General features: G+C 47.5%; 1 protein-coding gene across 1 annotated transcript in view; it reads right to left on the bottom strand.

The window, feature by feature from the left end:
* Positions 1-12,201, bottom strand: part of LOC149457644 (U4/U6 small nuclear ribonucleoprotein Prp31-like) — a 243,522-nt gene that overhangs the window by 209,384 nt on the left and 21,937 nt on the right. The window contains exon 2 of the mRNA XM_089683421.1: positions 2,426-2,630. Coding sequence (XP_089539547.1) covers positions 2,426-2,599 — 174 coding nt within the window. The 5' untranslated portion in view covers positions 2,600-2,630. The remainder of the gene's footprint in view (positions 1-2,425; positions 2,631-12,201) is intronic.

Raw genomic sequence — 12,201 nt, 5'->3', positions numbered from 1 at the left:
AATAGGAAGCAGATTCCCATGGGGGCACTCGTGTGAGCTCATTCCTGAGTCCTGCTGCTGCGTCCATCAACACAAACAGCAGGACTCGGGCCCGCCTCTTGCTCCCTCATCACTGGAGTTGATTGACAGGAGCGGGAGTCAATGACTGTCACAGCTATCGATCTGCCCAGGCAGAAGGGACAAACTAAAGAAAGCCGCAGCTCTCATGCACAGTGCTGGATTGTGATGGGGGCTCAGCTAAACATAAGGGAGGGTGAGGGGGGGAGTATGTGATGCAGGTATTTTTTTTTTACTTGAATGTCTAGAATGCATTCAGGTAAAAAACATTGAGGCTTTAGCACCACTTTAGGCCTCATGCACACAGGGTGCTTTTGCAGCCACTTTTAGGTCTCCTGCACACAGGGCGTTTAAAAACTCTCCTAGAAGCTGGTATTTTTTTTTTACTTGAATGTCTAGAATGCATTCAGGTAAAAAACATTGAGGCTTTAGCACCACTTTAGGCCTCATGCACACAGGGTGCTTTTGCAGCCACTTTTAGGTCTCCTGCACACAGGGCGTTTAAAAACTCTCCTAGAAGCTGTCCTCCTGGCAGATGCTTGTAAAAATATCGAATGCTTTTACAAGTGTTTAGGCATATTTACAAGCGTGACGTGCTTGGGCGTTAATTCATTTCACTGGCCAGAATGATAACTTATTCTGGCCATTAAAATAAATTGACTAGTGTTTAGCCCCATCAAGCATTTTTTTTCCTGCTAAAACTGGCCCTGGGTTTTTTTTCCTGCTCGTAAACGCTACTGCTACTCAAATTTTTTAAACGCCTACGTGTGCATGGACACATAGGATAACAGAGGGCCGCCTGGAAGCATTTAAAAAAAAAAAGTTAAAAAAAAACAGACAAACTGCCTGATGTGCCTAAAAGGGACTACAAAAACGCCCTGTGTACACGAGGCCTGCGTCCAAATGGTCCTCTATGTTATCATATGTGTTATCCAGTTTTTAAACAGTTAAAAAAAAAACAACACAACATGCCTGACGCCCCTAAAAGTGGCTGCAAAAACATCTCATGTGCATAAGGCCTTAGGGGTATCATTCTTTTTTTTTTTTTTTTCCCTACTGCTTCCAGTCTGGCCTCTATATTATCCTATGTGTTCATGCACACAGACCTTTAGAAGCTTTTAGTAGCAGTAGCGTTTACAAACAGAAAAACAAAAAAACCACACAACAGGAGCAGCAGCGTTTTGGCAAAAAAACCCCAAAAAAACGATTGACGCAGCTAAACGCTAGGTGTGTTGAGCATTAATTCATTTCAATGGTCAGAATGAATTATCATTCTGGCCAATTAAATTAATGCGGCAAGGACTTGACACTTATAAAAGAGTTAGATACTTTTACAAGCATTAGGTGTTTTTTCTCCAAAAATGCTGTTGCTAGCAGGACAGCTTCTAGGAGAGGCTTTTTTTTAACGTCCTGTGTGTATGAGGCCTTAATATCAACAAAGTGACCAATCCCTTTGTATAATTTAGTGGCGGGGACTCCGAGATGTCATTTCACACAAAGAAAGCGATGGGATCATGAATATCTTGGTGGGTGTCAGAATTTTTTTTGGGGGCAGGTTGGCAGCTGTTGGTCATGATTGAGGTGGACCTGTATTGCTGGATGACAAGATTGATAATAGATGTACTCTAGAAAAAAAATGTTTGACCAGTCCATTAAACCACAAAATGTCCCATGATGTACATTTGTTTTTTCCTTACTCATTCACATGGGGGGGGGGTCTGGTATCTGGTGGCCCCCATAGTGTTAAAGGGGATCTCCAGGGTTTGATAAGCCTCCTGGCTATAGACTCCCCACAACTACTTTGCCACGGTGGGGAAATGGTCCTTCTCATCAACAAGGTACTCTTCCCCCTTCATGAAGGCACGTGACCTGGTATAGTTATATTCTGGATAGCTGAAAAAGCAGGGCAGGGATGAATCACTGGATGTTGGGAGGATGGCGGGTGCTGGTTCTTTGACAACCAGCAACCCTGGGTTGCAGCTGTATTCCTACCACTGCTAAATGTGTCAACTCTTAACTAATACATTAGTTAAATAGCAAGGGCTAGACTACAAAACAATTAAATGTATTTTTTATAATATTGTTTTTTGTTTTAGATTTACTGCAGACAATTACCACATTAGCAGTATTTACCGTTAGTGAATTGACAGTTTATTTTATATAAAACAAAAATCTCATGCGATAAACAGTGAATTAACTCCGGTGTTTACAAACCTTGGGACAGGATTAATAAATATTGCAGTTAAAATTCAAAATCCAAAACACACACTGAAGAAAACCAACTTTTAAGAACAAATAGGAACCAGATATACAACTATAGGGATATAATTCAGCCATATGGTAAAATAAAGTGCTAATTAAGACTCACCTGTTTACTGTCCAATAATTTGGCTATACTTTTCACCGACTCTGCATTTAGATCTACTTGTGCTTCCTCCTGCACCTCCTCAATCATCTCCAGGTCTTCTTCATCTATTAGGCTTTCCCCTTCTTCCTCAGCTGCCTCCTCCAGGTCAGCTAGCAATTCATCCGCCAAAGACATGCTTTACCACTGATCAAGAGGTCAAACAGTCCTATCATAATATGAATAGGCATAAGAGGTCTTTTAGAATACTAAAGAAAAAAGTAAAATATCTCTAGTCCATATTAACAAAGCAGATCTCAAATTTCATGTTCTTGTTCAAAAAAGCATGTAGTATGTTTTTGCTGCTTTTTTGCATTTTGTGTTTTAAATCTGCCTAGAAACAAGAAAAAAAACCCCATCACAAAACACAGCAAACATGTGTCAAAAACACATGTAACAACCTCATCTGCAGATATCGCCCAAATCGCCCACTCTGCTCCTCCCAAGACCTCTTCCTCTCTAGCTCCCTCATCACCTCCTCCCAAGCTCACCTTTAGGACATCTCCAGAGCCTCTCCCATCCTCTGGAACTCCCTCCGGCGAGCCCCCACCCTGTATGGCTTTAGGCGATCTTTGAAAACTCACCTATTCTGGGAAGCCTACTCCACCTCCACCTAAGAACTGTACTTGATCATCCCCCACAGCTATCACATTTTGTATCACCTCCCCCTTCCTTTAGATTGTAAGCTCCACAAGCAGGGCCCTCATATTCCTTCTGTACTGAAATATATTGTAATTGTACTGTCTCCCTTATATTGTAAAGCGCTGCACAAACTGTTGGTGCTATATAAATCCTGCATAATAATAATAGCACTACGTTTTTGGGAATAAACTGTGATAGCTAGTTGATGGTATTTGTTCAGCTACATGGTAGGGTGTTTACTTTGTTGAGTGGTATTTTTTTGCTCACTCTCCTGGTTGTTGGTCGGGTAGTACACATTTCCAGGGGGACTACGCAATTTCTTATCCAAGGGTATGCCAACTCTCCGCACTCCCTGGGATGTGGTAGTCCTTCTGAAGTGATTGTCCTATCTCCTTATATTACTTGGTATGATTTTCACTATGGCTCGTAACTTAATATCATGGAATATAAGGGGTCTCAATGACAAAATTAAGCGTTCTATAATGTTTAAATATTTACAGTCCCACAAACCACATATCCTATTTCTCCAAGAGACCCATCTCATTGGCTCTAAAATACTAGCCCTCCGTGGGGCCTGAGTAAAGCAAGGGTTTCATGCCACTTATTCTGTCTATGCTAGGGGAGTTGCCATCCTTTTACATACAGCTTTACCATACACGATTTTAAAAGAATAATATGTATGAGTATTTATAACTGTCCTCATAAACAGCACTCAATTACAGTCAAATCACCATAAATCATGTAGCACATAAATGCATTGATTTTACAGAATGAAAAAGAGCAAGACTTCCACTGGGATGTATAAATGAGAATAAAGTTCAGTTCACTTAATCCGTGTAATATTCCTTTTAAACAGTCCAATACACCATCATTGTGATCTTGCAGTGACTAATACCCCATCAAAATGAACACTCACCAGATGCTGGTGAGTAACCAGCAGCGGAAAATAATCCTCCTTAGTACTGAATGATTATTGAAGGACCGGCAGTGGAATATTCATCCTCAATATCAGAAACCAAGATCACCATCCACCAGATAAAGCTACTGATCACTCTCCTTTCGAACTCCTAACCAGCAATACTCAATCATAATAATCCAAGTCCATGTATGGATAAAGCAAAAAACAGCCACATTGTGCGATTCCGTTTTAACACATTTATTGAGTAAACCCCCTTAAAATAGTACTCACATTAGATCAGTGTAAAAAGCACAGTGTATACACGTATAAACTTCAGACGTTAAAACTACCACTTCAGCGGTGAGCGACAGTCTCACCACACACTTCCTTGCATACTGCTTCCACAATAGCGGTCACCTGATCACACCAAGTGGTCCCAGTGAGCGTGCTGATGATCACGCTCTGACACGTTTCGTCATTCAGACTTCCTCTAAGGGTGTGACCATAAAGGCATAAAAGGCAACTCATTCGATCATTGGTCCAGCAATCTAACTCCTTGCTGTCATCTAATGGGTAAAAATTACAATGCTCACTATAGCACGAAAAATAAAAAAGTGTACAGGTGATCAAATACCACCAAAAGAAAGCTCTGTGTGAAAAAAGGACATAAATATAATTCATGTACAGTATTGCATGACCATGCAATTGTCAGTTGAATTAGTGCAGCACTGTATAGCTAAAAATGGCATAAATTGCGGTATCTATACCATAGTTTATAGATGCTATAACTTTCACACAAACCAATCAATATACACTTATTGGGATTTCTTTTTTTTACCAAAAACATGTAGCAGAATACATTTTGGCTTAAATTTATGACTAACTTTGAATTTACAATATTTTTTTTATAGCCAAAAAGTAAAAAATATATATATTTTTTTCCAGAATTTTCGGTCTTTTTTTGTTTATAGCGCAAAAAATGACCAGAGACTGAAGACCTTTGGGGAGCAGGGGGGTTGGCGGGTACCCGAATTTGACAGGTACCTGCTCCCACTTTCTTGGAGTTGTCCTCCCCCTCCCTCCCCGTAGTCTTGTGGGACACGTGACAGGTCCCAGAAGACTACGGGGCCATTCACAAAGCTCTGTGCTTCTCACACATGCGCAGTGGGCACCCAGCTGTGAAGCCGCAAGCTGTCACAACCGGGTGCCCACACTGAATATGCTGGCATGAGGGAGAGAAGATGGCCGGTGAAAGCAGGACACCACTGGACCGAGGAACAGGTAGAACCGAGGAGCGGGTTCTTCTGCAAAGTAGAGCTGAGCAGCCGGCTAGGTTTTCTAACACGGCAGCGGCGGGAATACCAGGGCGTCCGCTCCATAAAAGACGCACAGACATTTTCCCCCATTTTTTTGGGGGAAAAAAGTGCATCTTATGGAGCAAAAGATACGGTATTTCCATATTCGTATCAGAAAAAGGTCAAATACGATACTTGATATGTGTAACCCTGATATTCCCATAATCTCTATGTATAATAACAACTATTCCTATACTGCAAAATCATATACCAGTACTAGAGATGAGCGAATCGAAGTAGGCGAAGTGGAATTCGTTTCGAATATTGGAAATTTTTCGCGAATCAAAATTTTTCCTAAAATGGCGGCGGACATGTGCGGCGACGGAGCGGGGATGTCTGGGAAGGCGCGCAGACAAGGCGCGCTGACCCATAATGCATTCCTTAATGACATGTGATCGCATTAGCCAATCAGCAGCCAGCCAGCCAGCACTGTGTAATGGTCGAGCTATAAATGGCGGCCATTTTAGAATTCTTCATTTGCCTCCAGTCATTCAAGAGAGGCAGACCGCTCTGTATTAGGGACAGAGTTAGGGCCACAGAAACGTTACTTGGGGACAGAGAAACGTTACTCAGGGACACAGAATTGTTAGTGAGGGCCACAGAATCGTTACTTAGGGCCACAGAAACGCTAGTTAGGGCCACAGAATTGTTACTCAGGGACAGACAGAATTGTTACTGAGGGCCACAGAATTGTTACTTAGGGCCACAGAAACGTTACTCAGGGCCACAGAATTGTTACTGAGGGCCACAGAACTGTTACTTAGGGCCACAGAAACGCTAGTTAGGGCCACAGAATTGTTACTCAGGGACAGACACAGAATTGTTACTGAGGGACACAGAATTGTTACTCAGGGCCACAGAATGGTTACTGAGGGCCACAGAACCGTTACTGAGGGCCACAGAACCGTTACTGAGGGCCACAGAACCGTTACTGAGGGCCACAGAACCGTTACTTAGGGCCACAGAATTGTTACTCAGGGACAGACACAGAATTGTTACTGAGGGCCACAGAACCGTTACTCAAGGACACAGAATTGTTACTGAGGGCCACAGAACTGTTACTTAGGGCCACAGAAACGTTAGTTAGGGCCACAGAATTGTTACTCAGGGACAGACACAGAATTGTTACTGAGGGCCACAGAACCGTTACTTAGGGCCACAGAATGGTTACTCAAGGACACAGAATTGTTACTGAGGGCCACAGAACCGTTACTTAGGGCCACAGAATTGTTACTCAGGGACAGACACAGAATTGTTACTCAGGGACAGACACAGAATTGTTACTGAGGGACACAGAATTGTTACTGAGGGACACAGAATTGTTACTGAGGGACACAGAATTGTTACTGAGGGACACAGAATTGTTACTGAGGGACACAGAATTGTTACTGAGGGACACAGAATTGTTACTGAGGGACACAGAATTGTTACTGAGGGACACAGAATTGTTACTGAGGGACACAGAATTGTTACTGAGGGACACAGAATTGTTACTCAGGGACACAGAATTGTTACTGAGGGACACAGAATTGTTACTCAGGGACACAGAATTGTTACTCAGGGACACAGAATTGTTACTCAGGGACACAGAACTGTTACTCAGGGACAGACACAGAATTGTTACTCAGGGACAGACACAGAATTGTTACTCAGGGACAGACACAGAATTGTTACTGAGGGCCACAGAATGGTTACTCAGGGACAGACACAGAATTGTTACTCAGGGACACAGAATTGTTACTGAGGGCCACAGAACTGTTACTGAGGGCCACAGAAACGTTACTGAGGGCCACAGAAACGTTACTCAGGGCAACAGAAACGTTACTCAGGGCAACAGAAACGTTACTCAGGGCCACAGAATTGTTACTGAGGGCCACAGAACCGTTACTTAGGGCCACAGAATTGTTACTGAGGGCCACAGAACCGTTACTTAGGGCCACAGAATTGTTACTCAGGGACAGACACAGAATTGTTACTCAGGGACAGACACAGAATTGTTACTGAGGGCCACAGAATTGTTACTTAGGGCCACAGAATTGTTACTTAGGGCCACAGAAACGTTACTTAGGGCCACAGAATTGTTACTGAGGGCCACAGAACCGTTACTTAGGGCCACAGAATTGTTACTCAGGGACAGACACAGAATTGTTACTGAGGGCCACAGAAACGTTACTCAGGGCCACAGAAACGTTACTCAGGGCCACAGAAACGTTACTCAAGAACACAGAATTGTTACTCAGGGACAGACACAGAATTGTTACTCAGGGACAGACACAGAATTGTTACTCAGGGACAGACACAGAATTGTTACTCAGGGACAGACACAGAATTGTTACTCAGGGACAGACACAGAATTGTTACTCAGGGACAGACACAGAATTGTTACTGAGGGACACAGAATTGTTACTGAGGGACACAGAATTGTTACTCAGGGACACAGAATTGTTACTCAGGGACACAGAATTGTTACTCAGGGACACAGAATCGTTTAATTAAAGAGTATGTCAGACAACATGCAGAGGAGTGGCAGAGGAGGCAATGTTTTAGGAGCGAGCAGACGTGGCAGCAGAGGAAGGGGTCGAGGCAGCACTATTCGCAGCCAGAGGCTAGTGCTCCCGGTGTCATCCAGTACAGTGAGGAAGAGCTAACAGAGGGCGGTCAGGAACGGGGGGAAGACATCCGCCTCTTCAGCAGCCAGGCGAAGAAGTAGTGGCGAGGAGAGTGGCGAGGAGAGTGGCTCGGTAGCCGGTCTAGAGACAGGTCTGTCTCCTGACCCACACGCAGCCGAGGGGGCTAGTAGTGAGGCGGAGACCCTAATTGATGATGATGAGGCTGATTGCACTTGGCAGCCTCGTCGTCATCAGGCTATTGCTTCCGCATCATCAGGAGAAGAGGGTGGCAGCTTGGCAGCGAGCAAAACAGTCGGTGGGTTGTCTCCATCGCCACACTCTGCTATGTGCCACTTTCAGGTCTCCTCACACACTGCTGGTGTGTTCCATTTTTTGTCATAGGGTGCTGGCAGATTACGGGCCTCCCATAGCTGCTGCCAGGCCCCTAATCTGCCATGGGCCCCTATATACCGCCTCGTCATGCTGCTGCCAGGTCCAGAGTCTCTCATGGGTCCCTGTACCGCCTCCCATTGCTGCTGTCTCCATCGCCACACTCTGCCATGTGCCACTTTCAGGTCTCCTCACACACTGCTGGTGTGCTGAATTTTTTGACATAGGGTGCTGGCAGATTACGGGCCTCCCATAGCTGCTGCCAGGCCCCTAATCTGCCATGGGTCCCTGTACCGCCTCCTCATGCTGCTGCCAGGTCCACAGTGTCTCATGCCATGTGCCACTTTCAGGTCTCCTCATGCTGCTGCCAGGTCCAGAGTCTCTCATGGGTCCCTGTACGGCCTCCCATTGCTGCTGTCTCCATCGCCACACTCTGCCATGTGCCACTTTCAGGTCTCCTCACACACTGCTGGTGTGTTGAATTTTTTGACATAGGGTGCTGGCAGATTACGGGCCTCCCATAGCTGCTGCCAGGCCCCTAATCTGCCATGGGCCCCTATTCCGCCTCCTCATGCTGCTGCCAAGTCCAGAGTCTGTCATGGGTCCCTGTACAGCCTCCCATTGCTGGTGTCTCCATCGCCACACTCTGCCATGTGCCACATTCAGGTCTCTTCACACTGCTGGTGTGTTGAATTTTTTGACATAGGGTGCTGGCAGATTACGGGCCTCCCATAGCTGCTGCCAGGCCCCTAATCTGCCATGGGCCCCTGTACCGCCTCCTCATGCTGCTGCCAGGTCCACAGTCTCTCATGCCATGTGCCACTTTCAGGTCTCCTCACACTGCTGGTGTGTTCAATTTTTCGACATAGGGTGCTGGCAGATTACGGGCCTCCTATAGCTGCTGCCAGGCCCCTAATCTGCCATGGGCCCCTATACCGCCTCCTCATGCTGCTGCCAAGTCCAGAGTCTGTCATGGGTCCCTGTACGGCCTCCCATTGCTGCTGTCTCCATCGCCACACTCTGCCATGTGCCACTTTCAGGTCTCTTCACACTGCTGGTGTGTTGAATTTTTTGACATAGGGTGCTGGCAGATTACGGGCCTCCCATAGCTGCTGCCAGGCCCCTAATCTGCCATGGGCCCCTGTACCGCCTCCTCATGCTGCTGCCAGGTCCAGGCGAACGTAGTCACACAGGGGAGGAACTTCTCAGTGTAATGAACAGAGAAATCGACAGATGGCTGTCTCCGCGCAAACTGAAAATCGGAACCATGTTGACCGACAACGGAAAGAACATGGTGTCTGCTCTGCGTCAAGGAAGGTTGTGCCATGCGCCATGCATGGCTCACGTGTTCAATCTGGTTGTCAAGCGGTTCCTAAAATCCACCATCCCACTGCAAGACATCCTTAAAATGTCACGTAAACTTTGCATGCATTTCAGCCATTCCTACACCGCAAAGCACACCCTCCTTGAGCTGCAGCGGCAGAACGGAATTCCACAGCATCGCCTGATCTGCGACGTTGCAACAAGGTGGAATTCAACCCTACACATGTTAGACCGCCTTTACGAACAGCGAAAGGCCATCACAGATTTCCTGATGTTACAAGCGGATAAAGGTACTTCCCTGTGTAACTTCGATGTCAGCCATTGGCAGCTCATGCGTGACACCTGCCGCTTCCTCAGGCCCTTTGAGGAGGCCACGCTATTCGTGAGTCGGCAGGACTATGGGATGAACGACGTCATTCCTCTGTTGCACGTCCTGGAACAAATGCTGTTAACAATGGCTGGTCAGGGTGCGGTAGACGTGGAGCACAGATCTCAACGCCACATGACCCCTGTGGGGGCAGGACAGGAAGAAGAGGAGGAGGTAGAGGAGGACATTTGTGCTCAGGAATTATTGAGTGAAATGGGTGGTTTTTCCACTCAGCGGACAGGAGTGGAGGAGCAGGAGCATCTGGTAGAGGAGGAGGAGGAGGAGGAGACAGAGGACCCAGACGCACCATGGCAGTATGCTGTGGAGATGGAGGCAGGGAGTCCCTCGCATTCCTTGGCACAAATGGCCCATAGCATGCTCGCTTGCTTGTGTAGCGACAGCCGAATAATAACCATCAGACAGAGGGATGACTTTTGGCTGTCCACCTTGTTGGACCCTCGCTACCGTTCAAAAATGGTGGCCTTTTTCACACCTGCTGAGAGGGAGGCCAAAATAACGTACTATAAAAACCACCTATGTAGTCAGTTGGTCTCTGCCTTTGTGCGCCAACGTCCATCCTCAGACACTGTGGGCCCTGTGCGCTCGCGTTCCGCTGCCATGGCAGCAGGGAAGGGGTGGGGTGGTAGGAGCAGTGGCAGCTCCACCAGCAGCGGCTGCCTCAGTCTGCAGTCGATGATGAGTAGCTTTCTTCACCAGCGCAGTGAGGAAACTACTAACCAGCCGCAGCAGCAGCAGCATCAGGTGGACCTGGAGAAGGAGCTCAAACAACAGGCTTGGGCCTACTTGGACAGCACCCTGCCAACCGAGGTAGACAATCCCCTTGACTACTGGGCAACGAAACTTGACCTTTGGCCCCAACTAGCTGAATTTGCCCTTGAAAGGCTGTCATGCCCGGCCAGTAGCGTGGCATCGGAGCGCGTGTTTAGTGCGGCAGGAGGTATTGTAACTCCGCGGAGGACACGACTGTCCACCCAAAGTGTGGAGAGACTCACGTTTGTGAAAATGAATCAGGCGTGGATTAGTCTGGATTTCAAACCACCAGTTCCTGACACAACTGACTAAATCCGCCATGAATCATGCCCCAAACATGTGCCACTTTCAGGTCTCCTCACACTGCTGGTGTGTTGAATTTTTTGACATAGGGTGCTGGCAGATTACGGGCCTCCCATAGCTGCTGCCAGGCCTCTAATCTGCCATGGGCCCCTATATACCGCCTCCTCATGCTGCTGCCAGGTCCAGAGTCTCTCATGGGTCCCTGTACGGCCTCCCATTGCTGCTGTCTCCATCGCCACACTCTGCCATGTGCCACTTTCAGGTCTCCTCACACTGCTGGTGTGTTGAATTTTTTGACACAGGGTGCTGGCAGATTACGGGCCTCCCATAGCTGCTGCCAGGCCCCTAATCTGCCATGGGCCCCTGTACCGCCTCCTCATGCTGCTGCCAGGTCCACAGTGTCTCATGCCATGTGCCACTTTCAGGTCTCCTCACACTGCTGGTGTGTTCAATTTTTTGACATAGGGTGCTGGCAGATTACGGGCCTCCCATAGCTGCTGCCAGGCCTCTAATCTGCCATGGGCCCCTATATACCGCCTCCTCATGCTGCTGCCAGGTCCAGAGTCTCTCATGGGTCCCTGTACGGCCTCCCATTGCTGCTGCCAGGAGGCAGCAGGGTCGCAGCAGTGTCAGTGGAGGCAAACGGCCACGGAGTAGAGCACCAGCTCCACTGCAGCCTACCACCACGGCCAGTAGTGGTGCCGGTGTGCACGGAGGAAGTAGCAGTCAGCCAGTGAGGAGTAGCGGGGGCAAAGTTTCCTACTCGGCGGTGTGGCAATTTTTTGTCAAGCCGCCCGAGGAAGTAAACGTAGCCATATGTCGACTATGTGGCCAGAAAGTCAAGCGTGGCCAGGGGGCCCATGTTGGGACTACAGCGTTGCGTCAGCATATGCAGCGTCGCCATTCAGTGGCCTGGGAAAACCGTGATAAAGATACGGCGGTTCTGCCTGCCCCAGCCCAGGGTTCCATTTTGTCATAGGGTGCTGGCAGATTACGGGCATCCCATTGCTGCTGCCAGGCCTGTAATCTGCCATGGGCCCCTGTACCGCCTCCTCATGCTGCTGCCAAGTCCAGAGTCTGTC

This window comes from Staurois parvus, unplaced genomic scaffold (genome assembly GCF_062004578.1).
Source record: "Staurois parvus isolate SC_StPar_1 unplaced genomic scaffold, SC_StPar_1.0 ptg000309l, whole genome shotgun sequence".
NCBI classification, from domain to species: Eukaryota; Metazoa; Chordata; class Amphibia; order Anura; family Ranidae; genus Staurois; species Staurois parvus.
This window is presented reverse-complemented; position numbering and strand designations above follow the sequence as displayed.